General features: G+C 50.6%; 1 protein-coding gene across 2 annotated transcripts in view; it reads right to left on the bottom strand.

Annotated features, from left to right (window-relative positions):
• Window positions 1–12,826, bottom strand: part of Tcn2 (transcobalamin 2) — a 17,134-nt gene extending 4,308 nt beyond the window's left edge. Inside the window, exons 1-8 of one of the 2 annotated variants that reach the window (XM_010603800.2) lie at window positions 12,734–12,826; window positions 12,233–12,447; window positions 7,986–8,178; window positions 6,806–6,975; window positions 5,683–5,835; window positions 4,502–4,674; window positions 4,176–4,362; window positions 1,831–2,002 (exon numbers count right to left, since the gene is read on the bottom strand). In XM_010603800.2, the coding sequence (XP_010602102.1) occupies window positions 1,831–2,002; window positions 4,176–4,362; window positions 4,502–4,674; window positions 5,683–5,835; window positions 6,806–6,975; window positions 7,986–8,178; window positions 12,233–12,296 (1,112 nt within the window). In that variant the 5' untranslated portion in view covers window positions 12,297–12,447; window positions 12,734–12,826. The remainder of the gene's footprint in view (window positions 1–1,830; window positions 2,003–4,175; window positions 4,363–4,501; window positions 4,675–5,682; window positions 5,836–6,805; window positions 6,976–7,985; window positions 8,179–12,232; window positions 12,448–12,733) is intronic. The other variant, XM_010603801.3, reaches the window with a different exon arrangement.
• Window positions 12,827–15,575: the final 2,749 nt, after the last annotated feature.

The following is a 15,575-nucleotide window of genomic DNA, read 5'->3' as shown; positions in this document are numbered from 1 at the left end:
AAAAAAAAAAAAAAAAAAAAAAAAAGCGACACTGTATGTTTTTCCTTTTGGTGACGATACCTAAACACAGGTACTAGTGGGCTCCGGGTAGTTTCCACGTCTGCTGGACTGGGCTGTGCTCGGCATGTGTGAGTGGCTGCCAGGGACTGCGCTGGCACCCAGCGATGCCACTCTGTGCACCACGGGAGACGGAGCCGGCAGAGAACCGGGGAGAGGGCCTGACAGTGAGCAGGGTCTGGGCCGGGGAGGAGCCTGGGGAGCAGCGGCAGCCTGAATGGTGGTGGCTCAAGGCTAAGACCACTGGGCCTGGCAATGGAAGCCTAAACGCACACAGATGGTCCTTGCTAAATGTCACTGGCTTTTAAACATTTCTTTCTATTTGATTTGCAGAGCTGTTTAGGATTTACAGCTGTCTAGAGAAAGAAAGAGAAAGGACTTGATACTTAGTAAACCTATTAGTATACATCCAAGTCAAACCGGAGAAGAAGTAACTTAACCCGGGGTCTGGGAGAATTTGTTTGTCTGGGACAAGGTCTCGCTATGATGTTGTTTTGGTTTTTTGGATTTTTGGGGATCGAACTCAGGATCTCCTGCTTGTGAGGCAGGCGACCGCACCATTGAGCTAAATCCCTGGCCCTAAGGTCTCACTCTGTAGGCCAGGCTGGCCCTGAACGCATGGGATCCTCTTGCCTCAGCTGCCTGAGTGCTGAGATTAAAGGCCTGCGATGACTCCATGCCCATCCTTGGAAGAAATTTTGTCCTTTAAAGGGGTCTTCAAATATCTCTGGTTTGAGAGTCCTGGCCCAGACCTCAAGGTGCCTCCTGGGCTGCAGGATGCTTTTCTCTGGGAATTCTGGTTGGGGCAGAAATTGGGGTCCTCTCAAACTGAGGCACATCTTTCTAGAGAAGTCAAGGAAGAGGTGACCCGATGAAAGGCACTCAACTTCTCTGAGGCAGAATCTTTCCTCACGAGAATCACACTCACCTCACTTAGGCGTGGATGGGCCTGACCGAGTGGTGATCTAGACTCGCTTTTTCAGACTGGTCAAATCTCATGGAGAGAAGCAAGGTTTTGTTTGTTTTCCGGTACTGGAGACTGAACACAAGGCCTTGGCACTGAGCTACATCCCCAGCCCTTTTCTTAGTTTTTATTTTGAGTCAGGGGGGCTCTTACTAAATTGCTGGGCTCAAATTTGTGATCCTCCTGCCCTAGCCTCCCAGAGTACTGGGATTAAAAGCATTTGCCACAATTCCTGGCTGAGGTTATTTGACACTAAAAATTCTTTTTTTTCTCTCTTTTTTGAGACAGGGTCTCACTCTGTGATTCAGGCTGGCCTTGAATTCACTCTGTAGCCCAGGCTGGCCTAGAATTTGCAGCGATCCCCCTGACTCAGCTTCCGGAATGCTGGATCACAGGCGTTCGCTGACCTGTACTGAGTACGCAGTACATGCTGGATCCTGACCTGGACCCTGAACGTAGGAAAGGCCTTTGCCAAGATCTCCAAGTGCACTCATTCCTGGACTCCTCCTATCGACCCCGTGAGGAAGGGAGCACACCTGATATCCTCACTGAGCTTTGGGAACCCTAGCTGGAGAGCGGAGGAGCTGAGTTCCGGTGCAGGGGCTCTGCCCCTGGAACCTGCTCTCTTAATGACAATGCTGACCCCTGGTTCCCGTTTCCATGACAGCAAGCTCCAGAAGAGAGTGCTGAAGGGGGTGGGCAGCGCCTCTCCCAAGGGAATCTCTTGTTCTCTGTCCCCGGTCCTCTCCGTGACCCCATTTCAGGTTTGTGGGGTTGAAGGGAGTGCGGGCAGGGAGGTGGGGTCTCACGTGAATCCTCCTAGCTCCTGAGCCTTCTTCAGCACGTCTTCCAAGGAGGACCCCGCCGAAACCGAGACTGCCCGTGTGTACGGCGGCAGGATGCTGGGGACCTTCAGCGTGACGCTGATGACCTCTGGGGTGTGGCTCGATGAGAGGTCCTCAGGAGCTCGTACCAACAGGGCTGTGCCAGGGAGAGAGGAAGGGGCAGTGGGTGTGAGGACAGGCAGGCAGGATGCGAGTCCCGTGGCCCGTCTGGACCCCGTCCTTTCCCGGGTCCTAAGCTCAGTCAACGTCATGACAGCTCAGCCGAAACCCCAGCCTCTCTCGTGTCTCTGCCTCCACGTCCCTCCACCTCCCGAGGTCAGGTTCCTTGCTCTTTTCTCTGCTTCTGGCGTCTCCTTCCCACTTCTCTGTCGCATTGTACCCTGGAACACTTGATTCGTTCCTGTCACTTCCGATGGTCTCACCTCATTTTATTTTATTATTTTCTTTTCTATTGTGCAGTGCTGTGGACCAAACTCAGGGCCTTGAGCGTGCCGGGCAAGCACTGTCACTGAGCTCTGCCCCCGGCCTTCAGCTCTTTTCCATTCTTCTGCCTACCTCTCCTACTCATTCCCCCCCTCTTTTGCAAAACGTCGCTCCAGTCTTTCCCTCTTTGTGCCTTTGACCTTGCCGCCCTCTCTGCTCTGATCTCCCTTTTCCACTGGCGAATCCAATTCACCTCTTCAAATCTCTCTCTCCCTCCCTCCCTCTCCTTCCAGGGTCTCCCTTTGTAGTTCAGGCTGACCTTGAACTCACTATGTAGCCCAGGCTGGCCTCAAACTTGTGGTGATTCTTCTGTCTCAGCCTCCCTGGCTTTCCTTTTCTTTCCTGCTTGTCTGCTTTCTCTCTTCTTTCCTCTCCCCTTTCTCTTCGCTTCTCTCTCTCTCTCTCTCTCTCTCTCTCTCTCTTTAGAGACAGGGTCTTGCTACATAGTTAAGGTTAGCCTGGAACTCATTATGAGTCCAGGCTGACCTCTAACTTGAGGCAATCTCCTGCCTCAGCCTCCTGAGTGCTGGGACTACAGGCCACCACGCTCAGGTCTTTCTCTCTTTTTCTTGTGGCACTGGAGATGGAACCCAGGGTCTTCACCCTGAGCAACATTTTTACATCATCAGCCCTTTCTGATTTTTTTTAAAGACATAGTGTTGCTAAACCACTCAGGCGCCCAATGTGCTGCCGAAGTGAGCACAAAAACATCACTACTATTATTATTACTTTTTTGTTCTGTTTTTTTGTACCAGGAATTGAACTCTGGACCTTGGGCTTGCGAGGCAGGTGGCAGAACCACTGAGCTAAATCCTCAGCTCTCCCAGGTTGGGTTTGAGTTTATGATCCTCCTCCTTCAGCCTCCCAGAGTGCTGGGATCACGGATGTGTACCACCACACCCAGCTTATTTTAGATGACCCCTGATTCAATGCTACTAACTGAGGCTTGTTGTGTAACAGAGTTAACAAGAAGGTGTCTGTCTACCCTCACTGATTCATTAATTCATTTACGCATTATTCACACATTTCTGCTCCGGATACCACAAAGGAGGCCCACCTTCAGCTCTCCACTTGGTGTCTTTGTCCCCATGCCATTAATACCTGCAGGTACATCCAACCCATGGCCCATGGGCCACGTGTGGTCCTCGGCAGCTACTGAAGCCTCCTAGCAAACACCGCAAACTTTCAAGATTATTATGTGACCTTTAGGGACACTCTGCGTGACTCACTGCACAGGATTCCACAGAAATGCCGTCTCAGGCAGGGTTCAGTGCAGGTCTAACTCTGCTTTCTCTGCCCACCACACAGAGTCAGTGAAATCCGACCTAGCTTGTATCAAAAGTTACATGTGCTAGGGCTGGGGATATAGCTCAGTGGTTCTGCCGCCTGCCTGTCAAGCGCAAGGACCCAAGTTGGTACCAAAAAAATAAAAAGAAGTCACATGTGCTTGTTTGACCCTGTGACTGAAACCCAGCGATCACCGATGATAGTATCTCAACCTGTTCACATGTGTGTGTCTGTGAAGACAGTGTTTACCATTATTAAGCAGACACATATGAATTCTTCTTTAGTTATTAAACTTGGGCTTCTGTGTACGTGTAAAATAATTTAATAAGTTAAAAGTTAACAAGGAAGTTTTGTTACTGGTAGACATTAACTATGTTCTATATTTATATGCAGCCCAGGACAGACTCTCTTCACTCAAGGAAGCCTAGGCAAGCCAAAAGGCTGGACACCCATGGCAGAAGCTCTGACCAAGGAACCTCCCCTCACGGGGACATGCAGACATCAACTGGCATTCAGCAAACTGTAAAGAGCTTGGTTACCCCTTGGTGCCTGGCAGTCTGGGAAGATGAGATCCACGTAGGTCTTGTGGTTCAAGACAGGCAACAGCTGGGAAATCGTGAGAGCATTCTGGAAGGCTCCATCCTGCACGATGGCCAGCAGAGCTGTCCCCGCCTTAAGGCACGCGGCGCCCAGCCCCAGCCCAGACATGGGGGAGGACGTTAGCAACTGTGACAGACAGGGTGAAGACGGAGATGGTGAGTCAGGGAGCAGGAGGAGCCAGATCTTCCTCCCCTGGACCAGCACACTCCCCATTACAGGCGACCCTGCCCCCAAGGACGGCCAGGGCTCGGGGTCAGTTTCCCACCTGCAGTGCCAGTGGGGTGCTGTAGACATTCCCGAAGTAGCCCTCAGGGGTCTGGGCCCTCAGGATCTTCTCTCGCACTGTCCCAAGAGCCGTGGTGATCCGCTGTCTCAGATCAGAGTTGAAGTAGGAGCGCTCCAGACAGGTAAAGGCCAAGCCCGCCATGGCCACCATGTCTGGGGGAACAGGACCTGTGATGATCTGGACAGCCACATGGGGCTGGGCAGGGCTTGGGGTTCAAGCCCTTGTGGCAGTGAGAAGCCACAGGAAGGCTTGAAGAAGTCGTGGGCAACATGGTCAGATAAGTGAGGAACACCAATAAGCGACTACCCCATGCCATCTGACTTAACCGGAAGTTAAGGTACAGGAAGCTGCCTGGGCACTGGGAGTTTTGAAGCCCTTCCACCCTCTGCTGGGGATTTTCACATGTCCACGGTGGGCTTTCTTTTTTGACTTTGTGTGTGTGTGGGAGTGGGGACTGAATCCAGGGCCTTCACACTGAGCTCTACATCCTCGGCCCTTTTCATTTGTAATTTAAGTCAAAGTCTTTCTAAGTTACCCAGGCTGGCCTTGAACTTGTGATCCTCTTGCTTTAGCCTCCCACATCCGGCTCCACAGTGGTATTTCCACAAAGCTCTGAGGCAGTACAATCTCCTTGCTGGCAAGGGCCCTAATGCTGTTCTCCGGACAACTACCCGCTCCACTTTTTCCACCCTGCTCCACCCTGTGCAAAGAATACGTTCGTAGGATGTCAGGCCTAGAAGAGACCTTGAATGACAATGACCAGAAGTGGAAACTGTGGCCCAAGGTCACGTGCAAGGAAGCAGATCCCGAATGTAGTTCTCAGACGTCCTGGTTTGTACAGTGCTGAGAACATTGCCCCGCGCCCAGAGCTTTGTCGCTGCAGGCAGGAGCCAGGTCCTTTGCTCGTAAGGCATCCGTTATTGCTAGCTGCTGGGAGGTCATTTTCCAGGCAAGGCCACCTGACTGGCTCAGGAGGTCCCACAGTGAGTGTGCTGCAGCTCGGGTCAGGACCACAGTCAATGCCCCCCACATCGGCTCCCTCCCTGTCTCCCTCCTAAGAGATTCGATAGGGAGGGGTCTCAGGGAAAGGTGAGTGTCCGCCAGGGTGTGCATGGCTGCTGGAATGCTGGCCTGGCCACAGCAGGGTTTGGCCCACTCACCCACAGAGAGATGGTCCTGGTGGTCGTGTTCCACAGCGTACAGGAGCTTGCCCACCACACTGTCGTGAACCAGCTTCTGGTGGACGCACAGGGCCAGGATGCTCAGGCCATACTGGTAGTAGCTGGTATGGGGGTGGCCTTTGTGATTGTGCCCTGGAAAGGAGAAGGCCGAGGGGTGGGCATGCTGTACACCAGGCCTTCTGGGGTTGTCTCTGCCACTCCCAGCAAGCGCCCAGCCCGTGAGACTCCATTGCTTTCATTCCCCAGTACAGCTTTTCCTCGGAGCACGAGATGCTTCACTGCCTCAACTGGTGCTTGCTGAGGTCCCACTGCATATCAGGCACCAGCTCGGAGGTAGCAGTGGGCATGGCAGGCCGGGGACCTCCAACTGCGATGCAGCTCCTGCCCACCCGAGCATGCTTGTAACTGGAATGTGTAGCCCAAGGTCCCTGGAGTCACAGGACAGATGTCTTTGAATAGGTAGGAATCAGGACAGAATTCTACAAGGAAGGAACACTGGGGATGAGGAGAGGAAAAAGCACAGCAGGAATGAGGTAGAAGAGGACGGAGGAAACATGTATGAAGACCCTGGCTTGTGTGCCGAGCGGCCAGTGTGCTCAATGCCCGCAGCAGGGTGGGTGAGAGGATGAGCAGAGCAGAGCCTAGGGAGGATAAAAGGGCAGACAGGATGGGCCTGAGGGCTGTTAACAAAGTGAGGGGCCCCTGTGGTATTCAGGCAGCACTAACAAGACAGAATTTATACTGAAGAGCCTCACGCTGGCTGTTATGTGCTGGGTAACGTCTGGAGGCCAGAAAGTGAGTGAAGCTAAGGAGTAAGCAGTCAAGGAGGTATATAGGTGTCCCAGAAGGTGAAGAGTGTCCAGTTTAGGTAGCTGAGATCAGGACTGGCTAACAGAGTGCACAGGATGGGTTCAGGAAAGGCTGGATCCAGCACGCTCACTGCAGCAGGCAGGAACACCTAGGTGCATAGTGAGATAGGTAGAATAAAGAGCAGGAAAGAGGCCTGGGGGTGTGGGAATCGAAAGTTCTGGTTCTCACCAAGAATATCACCTGACAAGCCCTCCTAGCCTCTTTCCATACCCAGCAGATGGTATCCCCTCACCAATGGCTCTCTTCTCTTCCTCCAAGAACCACTTGAGCTGTGACACCAGCCTGTCCCCCTTGTGGCCCCCGATGAACTCGCAGTTGGCCCTGAGAGCAAGCATGTAGAGGGCCAGCTGGCCCATGGAAGGCTTGGTCTGGCAGTCACCGGCGTCATCACTGGTGGCAGGCCTAGGACAAGGCCAATAGTACCGTTACCTAGGGCCGGGGATGTAGCTCAGTGGTTCTGGCGCCTGCCTCGCAAGCGCAAGGACCTGAGTTCGATCCCCGGTGCCAAAAAGAAAAGAACTGTTAACTCTTTGGTGAGCCTGGCCTGGGGAACCCCACACACATCACAAAGTAGAAAACAATGCTAATAGTTGGAAACTTTTTGCAGAACATCCAAAAGTAAGGTGTGGCCAGCTATGCTCTTGTGAGATATATGTCATGCATGGGTGTTTTTTAAAAGATGAAAGATTAAGTTCAAGGAGAAACTCTCCAGCATTCAGATCAAACTGGGCGTGCCCTGTATTTCGGCTATGCTTCACCCTTATGCTCTTCATTCTTCAGCGTTCATTCAAATACCACAACAGTCCTTTCCTTAATGCTCCTTGGAAAGAGAAGAGAAAGATGCTGCTTCTGGGCTGAGTATGAAAATATGCGGTTATGAATTAGTGATGTCTGCCTCGTTCACAGGAAGGATCAAAGCGTATAGTCATAGATTAGTGATGCCTGCCTCACGCACAAAAGGGAAGCACAGACAGGTGCTGCTTCTGGGCTCAGTGCAAGAACAGTCCCGGGGCTGGGAATCTGGTTCAGCAGTGCTGTACCTGCCAGGCAAGCACAAGGTCCTGAGTTTGATTCCTGGTACGGGGCGGGAGGGAGAATACAGTCATGAATTAGTGATGGCTGCTTCATGCACAAGAGGGAAACAGAGTCAAGAGCTGCTTTCTGGCTCAGGATGAATGTGGTTATGGATTAGTGACGTCTGCCTCAGATATAAAAAGTGCAATAGCCACATAAAAGTCCTGTACTAGCATCTCTGATTTTGTCCTACCAACTCCTTCATTCTATAGACAGAGAAAGCTTCACAAAAGACAAAATTTGTCTGATGTCTGGCGACAAAGCCCACGCCAGAACCATCTTCTGTCTCTTAGGATGTGGAGCAAAACAAGGGGAAAGAAGAGAGAGTACAACAATACCCGAGGAGGCACCGCTGATAATCGAGCTTCAGGCTGTGCAGGTAAAGGTCTTCCTTGGTCCCAGCCTGCAGGCTGGAGAGGCGCAGGCCCACATAGATGCTGGGGTTCAGGTTCTCCCGGGAGAGTTGGTCCATCCGGGGCAAGAGGGACTGGCCAAGCTTCACCACCAGCTGACTGTCCATCCGTGGTGTGACTTAAAAACAAAAACACTGCACATAAGCGGGGCGGCCAGGCCAGTAGCAAGCAACTGGTTGACCTTGCCCGGGCCTTCCCCAAAGAATAAACCTCCTTACTCCCACCCTCCCCACATGGACACCCGACTTGTGTGGCTACTCTGACACGTGGTGAAAAAAGGAGGAAAGCGGATGTCTCCAAAGAGCAGTTGGAGCGGGGCAGGAAGAGGCGGTGGGCTGAGGGAAAAGGACGCGATTGCCCCGCTCATCAGGAGTGACGGGTTGGACATCAAGCCATGTGCTGTGCCACAGGCCCTGCACCCCATCTCACTTGGCCCCCACAGAAGACCTGCAATGCAGATACTATCATTGTTGCTTTGCACAAAAGAGGAAACAGGAGTTCGAAGTCACACTGAGCCTTATACAAGGCTGCGGAGCCGAGGAAGAAGCCAAGAACTTCGGCCACATCCAGCATTTGTGATGCATCCGATTTCCAAACACTGTAAAGCACTAGCTGGTTCACCAGGGCTGTCTGGTCAATTTCCTCCATGGGGATCTCAAAATGATGCTTTCCCTGCCATGCTACCTCCGTGTTTAAGTCAAAACGGCCTGAGATTGTAAGGCCAGCTACAGTGATCCATTTGTGCTGTGGAATTTACTTGGAACTGTGTTACCAGGACACTGGAATAATCTGGAAGTGGAAGACCCTGGGTTATTTCCCAGCTCTCGTGAACTACTCCTGCCCTGGGAAAGGGACCTGAGCTCAGCACAGGGTCACTGGGAGTAGGCTGGCATGGACACACTTTGGACTTTTCTGCCCCTCTTACTGCCTCAGTGCTTTTCAGTCACTGCCAGCTACAGCTTCCCACGGACAGTGGTGACCTCCACTGTGCCACCTCCCAGAAGGCCAGGCGGGACCCCCCGCACAGCCTGCCCACCCCCAAGGACTAAGGAAAAGAACTGGTGCGAAGTGTTTTGCTGCCTCCTGGGCTTCCTGGCAAGAGGACCAGGATCCTAGAACACAGTCCCATCTCTTTAAGTTTGGATCCCACCAACTTACGTGTTTTCCCAAAAGCCACAGTTACCTGTTACTATTGGGTGACCACTCACTCGTGTATAGCCCTAAATGGTTTTTTGCTGTGTGAGGCCAGGCCAGAACATGTGGGTGGTTTCTCAGCTAATTTTATAAAGAGAGCCAGGGAGGACTGCTTTTTCTCGGGGTCTGTGTCCACTTTTTTTGTTGTTGTTTTTTTTAGATAGATTCTCACTGTGTAGTTCAGGCTGGCCTTGAACCCACCATGTAGCCTGGGCTGGCCTCAAACTTGTGGCAATCCTCTTGCCTCAGCCTCCTGAGTTCTGGGATTACAGGCGTGCGCCACCCAACCTGGCTTCTGTCTCCATTTCTCTAGCCCCTGTCTCTTGCTGTCTCTGTCTTTGACAATCTGATCACCTGTTTCTCTTCATCTCTTCTCCTCTCCATCCTGAAAATGATGAAGAGGCCCTCTGTCCCCACCCTGGGCTCGGATCTCCACTATGATGAGTCAGCTGGGGTTAAACGTGCAAAGGAGGCAGCTGTAAAGGGAGGCTAATAACCACAGTTTAACTTCTTTAGAAAGAAGAACCTGCGGCCGGGCGTGGTGGCGCACGCCTGTCATCCCAGCACTCGGGAGGCTGAGGCAGGAGGATCTCTGTGAGTTCGAGACCAGCCTGGACTACATAGTGAGTTCCAGGGCAGTCTCAGCTACATAGTGAGACCCTGTCTCAACCCCCCCTCCCCAAAAAAAGAAAGAACAACCTGGGAAGCGGCCTCACACTGGCCATAATGGTGCATGACTGCAATCCCAGCACTGAGGCAAGAGGATTGCTGCAAGTTCAAGGCCAGTCTGAGCTACATATTGAGACCTTGTCTCAAAAAACAAGCAAACAAAGTGGTTGCAAGCAAGCTGTACTCTCACCATGGCTTCCTGTTCTCAGGTGCCTCCTGCACTCAGGGCACCCAGCTCTGCCAGCTGAGGATTAACTGGCACCAGCGTTCACAAGCGGAGGAGCCTACTTGCTTTCGCACTGGCGCAGCAATCCCTGTCGGGTCAACAGGTACACAGAGATTTAAGGATAAAGCAGGTGCCGTGGGATCCCCATATCACAACGAGGAGGAAGGCAGGGAAACGTGCTCAGTGCATTCTATGAAGGAGGGAATGAGGCTGGGAACGAATAATGGATTCAGCAGCAGCAGGCTGCACCTCGGTCCCGGTTCAAGGTTCAGGACCCAAGGATGGGGACTCTCATGCGGTCAGGCCATCGGGCTGCTACGGTTTGTATTCCGATGTGCCCCCCCACCCCCGCCACAGCCCATACAGACGAGGTAGGTGAATCTGGAATGTGCGATGCTGGGGTTAAGGGCGTGTGACTGCTAAACTCTGCATGTGAGTGACTAGTTTGGCACTGCTCTCATCATGGTAATCTGAGCAAGATAAAAGGGGCAGAAAGATGCTGTTAAAACCTCCTGTCACCTTTGCTACCTGTGCATGCTGTGCTGTTTCTGCTCTGCCCTGCCTGTGTGTCACCCTGCCTTGGAGTCGGCTGATGATGGACTGAAACTCTACGAACTTAACTTTTGTCTCGGCACCAAGAGAAAAGTAACGAACATACGGGCCGATTGTCAGTCTGAGGACCAAGCAGGCCGAGTAGGCAGGAGGGGAAGCTGTGACTGGCCCAACTCTGGTCCCCCTTGGGGACCATTTGGACAAGACTCAAGGACTCAGGGCTGAGGGGGCCCGATTGCCCTTGTGGAACACAGGCCAGAAGATTCTGGTACCCAGGGAAGACCTTGGCCTTCCAAAGGTCTAGTGCAGCTGGAACACCTGGAGCAGGTTACTTGGCTTGTCTGAGCCTTGACCTCTTTATCTGATGCCTGCATCTGCCTCTCAGGTTCCTCCCGACACATATGTGTTCGGTAAAAGGAGGGAAGGACAGACGTGGGCAGTCAGGGTGCTAAGGCCTGCTTTCTGCGCCCTGCCTGTCTTGGTGCGCAAGTGAGCCTGAGCTATGCACCGAGGCAGAGAGGTCTCCAGAGGTCCTGAGAGCTGCAAGCCCACAACACACAAGCAGAGGTGGAGTCTCTGAGCACTCACCTCTCTGCCTGGAATGTGGTCACCACTCTATTCCTCACTGGTTATTTTCCTCCTTTGGGTCTCAGCTCCCGTGGGGGTCTCCCAAGTCCTTCTTGGACTGGTGGTCCCCTGGCACTGTCTACTTCCATTCCACTCCAGGTTGGCTTTTCCTACGGCACTCATCGTAACCTTTGGTTTTTTTGAGACAGGGTCTCACTATGTAGTTGAGACTGACCTGGAACTCACTATGTAGCCCAGGCTGGTCTCGAACTCACAGCGATCCTCCTGCCTCAGCCTCCCGGATGCTGGGATTACAGGCATGCGCCACCACGCACAGCTATAACACAATTCGGAAACTTGATTTCTTTTTGGGGGGGTTGTTTGTTTGTTTGAAACAGGATTTCACTCAGTTAACTCAGACTGTCTTTGAACTTACTATGTAGCCCAAGCTGGCCTCAAAATGACGGCAATACTCCTGCCTCGGCCTCCGAGTGCTGGGATTACAGGCGTGTCCCACCATGCCCAGCTAAACTTGATTTCTTTTACCCACCCCCTTCCCTAGGATTTAAACTCTAGGAGGACAGAGATCAAATTGGCCCTACCCTGTGTTCTTTCTCCAGAGCCTAATGCTGAGCCAGGCACAGAGAAGCCACAGCTCACGGTGCTGGGTGTATAAACAAACACATACCTGAATAAACAGGGGAGCCCATGATCCCCTCCTATAATCTGACTTGATCTTGTCCGACTGCCTTGGTGCAGTCAGGCATGTAACTAATCTCACCACAAAGGGCCAAACATTAAAGTCCAGATAAACCCGAACTGTTTTTGAAGCCCAGAGGGGTAAATAAATTCCCCCATTGCACCTCTCAGTCTGTTTCCCCAGATCGATAAGGAGGGTCTTGGAAAGACAGTCATTTCTCCCTGAAACCCAGGAGGAAAAGGAATGTGATCAATGGCTACTTACCACAGATCTCAGCAACAGCCTCCAGGGCCCCCAGCAGGAAGAGGAAGGCCCCGAGGCTCCCCATGGCAGGAGCAGGTGGATGGGCAGCAGGCAGGGAGCAGGAGAAACTGCTGGGGCTGAGTCCTACAAAGATCTGTCTGATCAAACAGTTCACCGCTCCCCGCAAGACAGCTTCTCGGTCACTGATTAATCTCTCCACTCCCTGCAGCGTGCTGCTAAATCAGCAAGAGAAAGGGGAAAAGGTCTGTTATTGAGCGGGGAAGGAAGGTCAGAGAGGGAGGAAGGGCAGAGCAGCCTTCTGTGAAGTAGGGGACAGAGGAAGGAAAGGTTCAGGAGGGACTGGGTGGGACAACTTGAGGCCAGTCGCTTTCTGTTTCCTCTGCTTAAAGAGCCTGGGACCAGAGTGGAGAGCCTGGTATCTGAGCTGCCACATTCACTTCACTGCCCGCCTGGTGTCCCCTCCCGCCGTTCCGACGGCGGACTTTCAGAACTGGTGCCTACCTCTGCTCCTCGCAGAAGCAGCCCTACAAGGGCCCCGACCCGGCTGTGGACAAGAAACAGAACTGGGAGCTGTGACGGTCACGTGAGCGAGCTCTGGGGTCAGCTATTCCCAGCCCAGAGGGCGGGGCAGCCACTGGGCCCGCAGCAGCCTGGCGGGTCCCCGTGCCAACAAGCTGACAAAACAAACACAAGTTAAAGAATAAAAGGCAATCATCTGAAGGAAGGAACAGTTTGCCAGACTGACAAAAAATCTCTGCACGGAAGAGAAAGAGCAAAGGATTCCTCATCCACCCAGCCCCACCCAAGGCTCGATGTAGTCGAGTGACCTGGGCCAGGCCATGCGACCTGAGTTTAAAATAATTCCTCACTTGTGAGATGATAGGGTTGGACATAAAATCTCTGCACGGAAGAGAAAGAGCAAAGGATTCCTCATCCACCCAGCCCCACCCAAGGCTCCATGTAGTCAGCCAGTGGTGGCTGTGTGACCTGGGCCAGGCCATGCGACCTGAGTTTATAATAATTCCTCACTTGTGAGATGATAGGGTTGGACGAGATTATCTAATAGCTGCCTTTCAGTTCAACTTGTGAGGATGTTATGACGTTGAAACACCAATCACCTCCAAATGATAGTTGTTTTGTTTTGAGACAAGTTCTCACTATGTAGCCCAGGCTGGCCTTGAACTTGCGTGATCTTCTTACCTCAACCTCCTGAGTGCTGAGATAACAGGTGTGAGTCATCACCCCAGTACCCAAATGAAGTTTTTATTGCATTTGTTTTATGGCAAATTAGCAAGGTTCATTCTTTCAAGATAACCTAGTTTTGTGTCTGACTTACAACCTATTTTTGAGTCTGGCAATGTGTCTTTCAAGTTTTTTAATAAAATTTTTAAAAATTTAAACACTCACTGTATATCTCGATCATCCTTCATACTTAGTGCAGATACCTGCTTAACATAGTACATTACAACCCTGAAAGCCCAGACTCCACTGATCCTCCTGCCTCAGCCTACCAAGTAGCCAGGCTACAGGTATATACCACTGTACCTGGCCCTGTAATTTTTTTTTCCAAGAGCTGACTCACAATTTTACTTTTCATTCAAAACCTTAAAGAATCACTGCATTGAGGAATATACTCTCAGTTTTTGTTTGTTTGTTTGTTTGGTACCGGGGATCGAACTCGGGACCTTGTGCTTGCAGGGTGGGCGGAAGAACCACTGAGCTAAATCCCCAGCAATACTCTTATTTTTTAAAACCACAGCGGACATGTGATACATTTTGGTTGGTTTTTTTTAATCCTTTAAAGTTTTTATTTGTATTAGTACATATTGTGGTGCATTATGAGTACGTTCATTGTGGGGAGTCGGTACGATAAACACATCTTAATTCTTTTTTTCATGCCCTTCCCCTCTCCCTCCCTCACCTCTTGGTCTCCTTCCCTTTTCCAAAACATCTATCTCCCTATTTCTACTAACTTTTTTCTTTTCTGGCTTTTTATTTTTATTTTGGTTACCTCACGTGAGAAAAAAACGTGATGTTTAAGCCCACGTGCCTGATTAATTTCCTATCACATTATGGTCTTACGATACATTCATTTTCCGCATAAATGCCTGAAATGTATCCTTCTTTATGGCAAAGTTTATCCATTATGTACAAACACCACATTTTCTTTATCCATTCTTTTGTTGATGGGCATAAAGTCTGCTGTGGAAGGGATCGGCATGTGACACGCACGCAGAGACAAGCTGAATGGAAGTAAAAAAATAAAAAGTTTATTCTGCCGGCAAAGGGTCGATCGCATTCAAAAAGGCAGTGCCAGTGATGGACCTCCTGTTGGGTTGCAGCTCCCCTTTTAAAGGTTTTACAAGCTGGGCGTGGTGGCGCACGCCTGTAATCCCGGCACTCGGGAGGCTGAGGCAGGAGAATCACTGTGAGTTCGAGACCAGCCTGGGCTACATAGTGAGTTCCAGGTCAGACTCAATTACATAGTGAGACCCTGTCTCAAAAAACCAAAAAAAAAAGGTTTTACAGCCTTGATCTCATTCAGATGGTTACATTTCATTTCCTCCGTTCACCTTACCCATGTACAATTTACAGTAACCAGACGGTTCACTTTAACCCAGAAGTAACAGTTCTTTGCAGTTGGGGTGTTTACCTTAAAATTCCCTTAGCTGGACCGGGGATTTAGCTCAGTGGTTCTGCCACCTGCCTTGCAGCTAAGAATGTATTCTTCCTTTGCATAGGACCGCAAAATCCTTTGCTCTCTCATGAAAAGTCTCTTTCCAGCTCTGAAATGTTAAGGTTCTAATAGTTACCAACAGATATTTACTTTTTGAATGTAACTTTCATATATTCATTTGTCTATCACAAAAAAATATGCTGTTCCTATTTTAAATTTTTAGGTTGAAAGTTTTTTTTTTTGTTTTGTTTTGTTTTTTTTTTGTACCGGGGATCAAACTCAGGTCCTTGCACTTGCGAGGTAGGTGGCAGATCCACTAAGCTAAATCCCTGGCTCTGAAAGTAATTTAATAAGGCATGTGACTCTAGCACTGTGGTTTACACACTACAGAAAACTGTTTGATGTACAAGTTGACTCTAAAAGATATAAAGTATTTTTAATTTAAATCAGAAGACCTACTCAATTGAATTAATTTATATCTAAATGTGGCTATCTTCCTTTGTATAATAAATCTATCCTAGTTCCAAACACTTAAACATCTACACAGCATTGGATATAAATATGACTCTAATCTTGCAATCAGAAAAATTGGGCTAGTTTCAAAGCTTTGGTGGAGAGTATAGTTGGGTAATTACATATCTCAGACCTATCATTTTACATTAAGAA

This window comes from Fukomys damarensis, unplaced genomic scaffold (genome assembly GCF_012274545.1).
Source record: "Fukomys damarensis isolate Sample0158 unplaced genomic scaffold, DMR_v1.0_HiC HiC_scaffold_12, whole genome shotgun sequence".
Lineage (NCBI taxonomy): Eukaryota > Metazoa > Chordata > Mammalia > Rodentia > Bathyergidae > Fukomys > Fukomys damarensis.
Note: the sequence above shows the minus strand (reverse complement) of the source record. Positions and strands in the feature narration are given on the sequence as shown.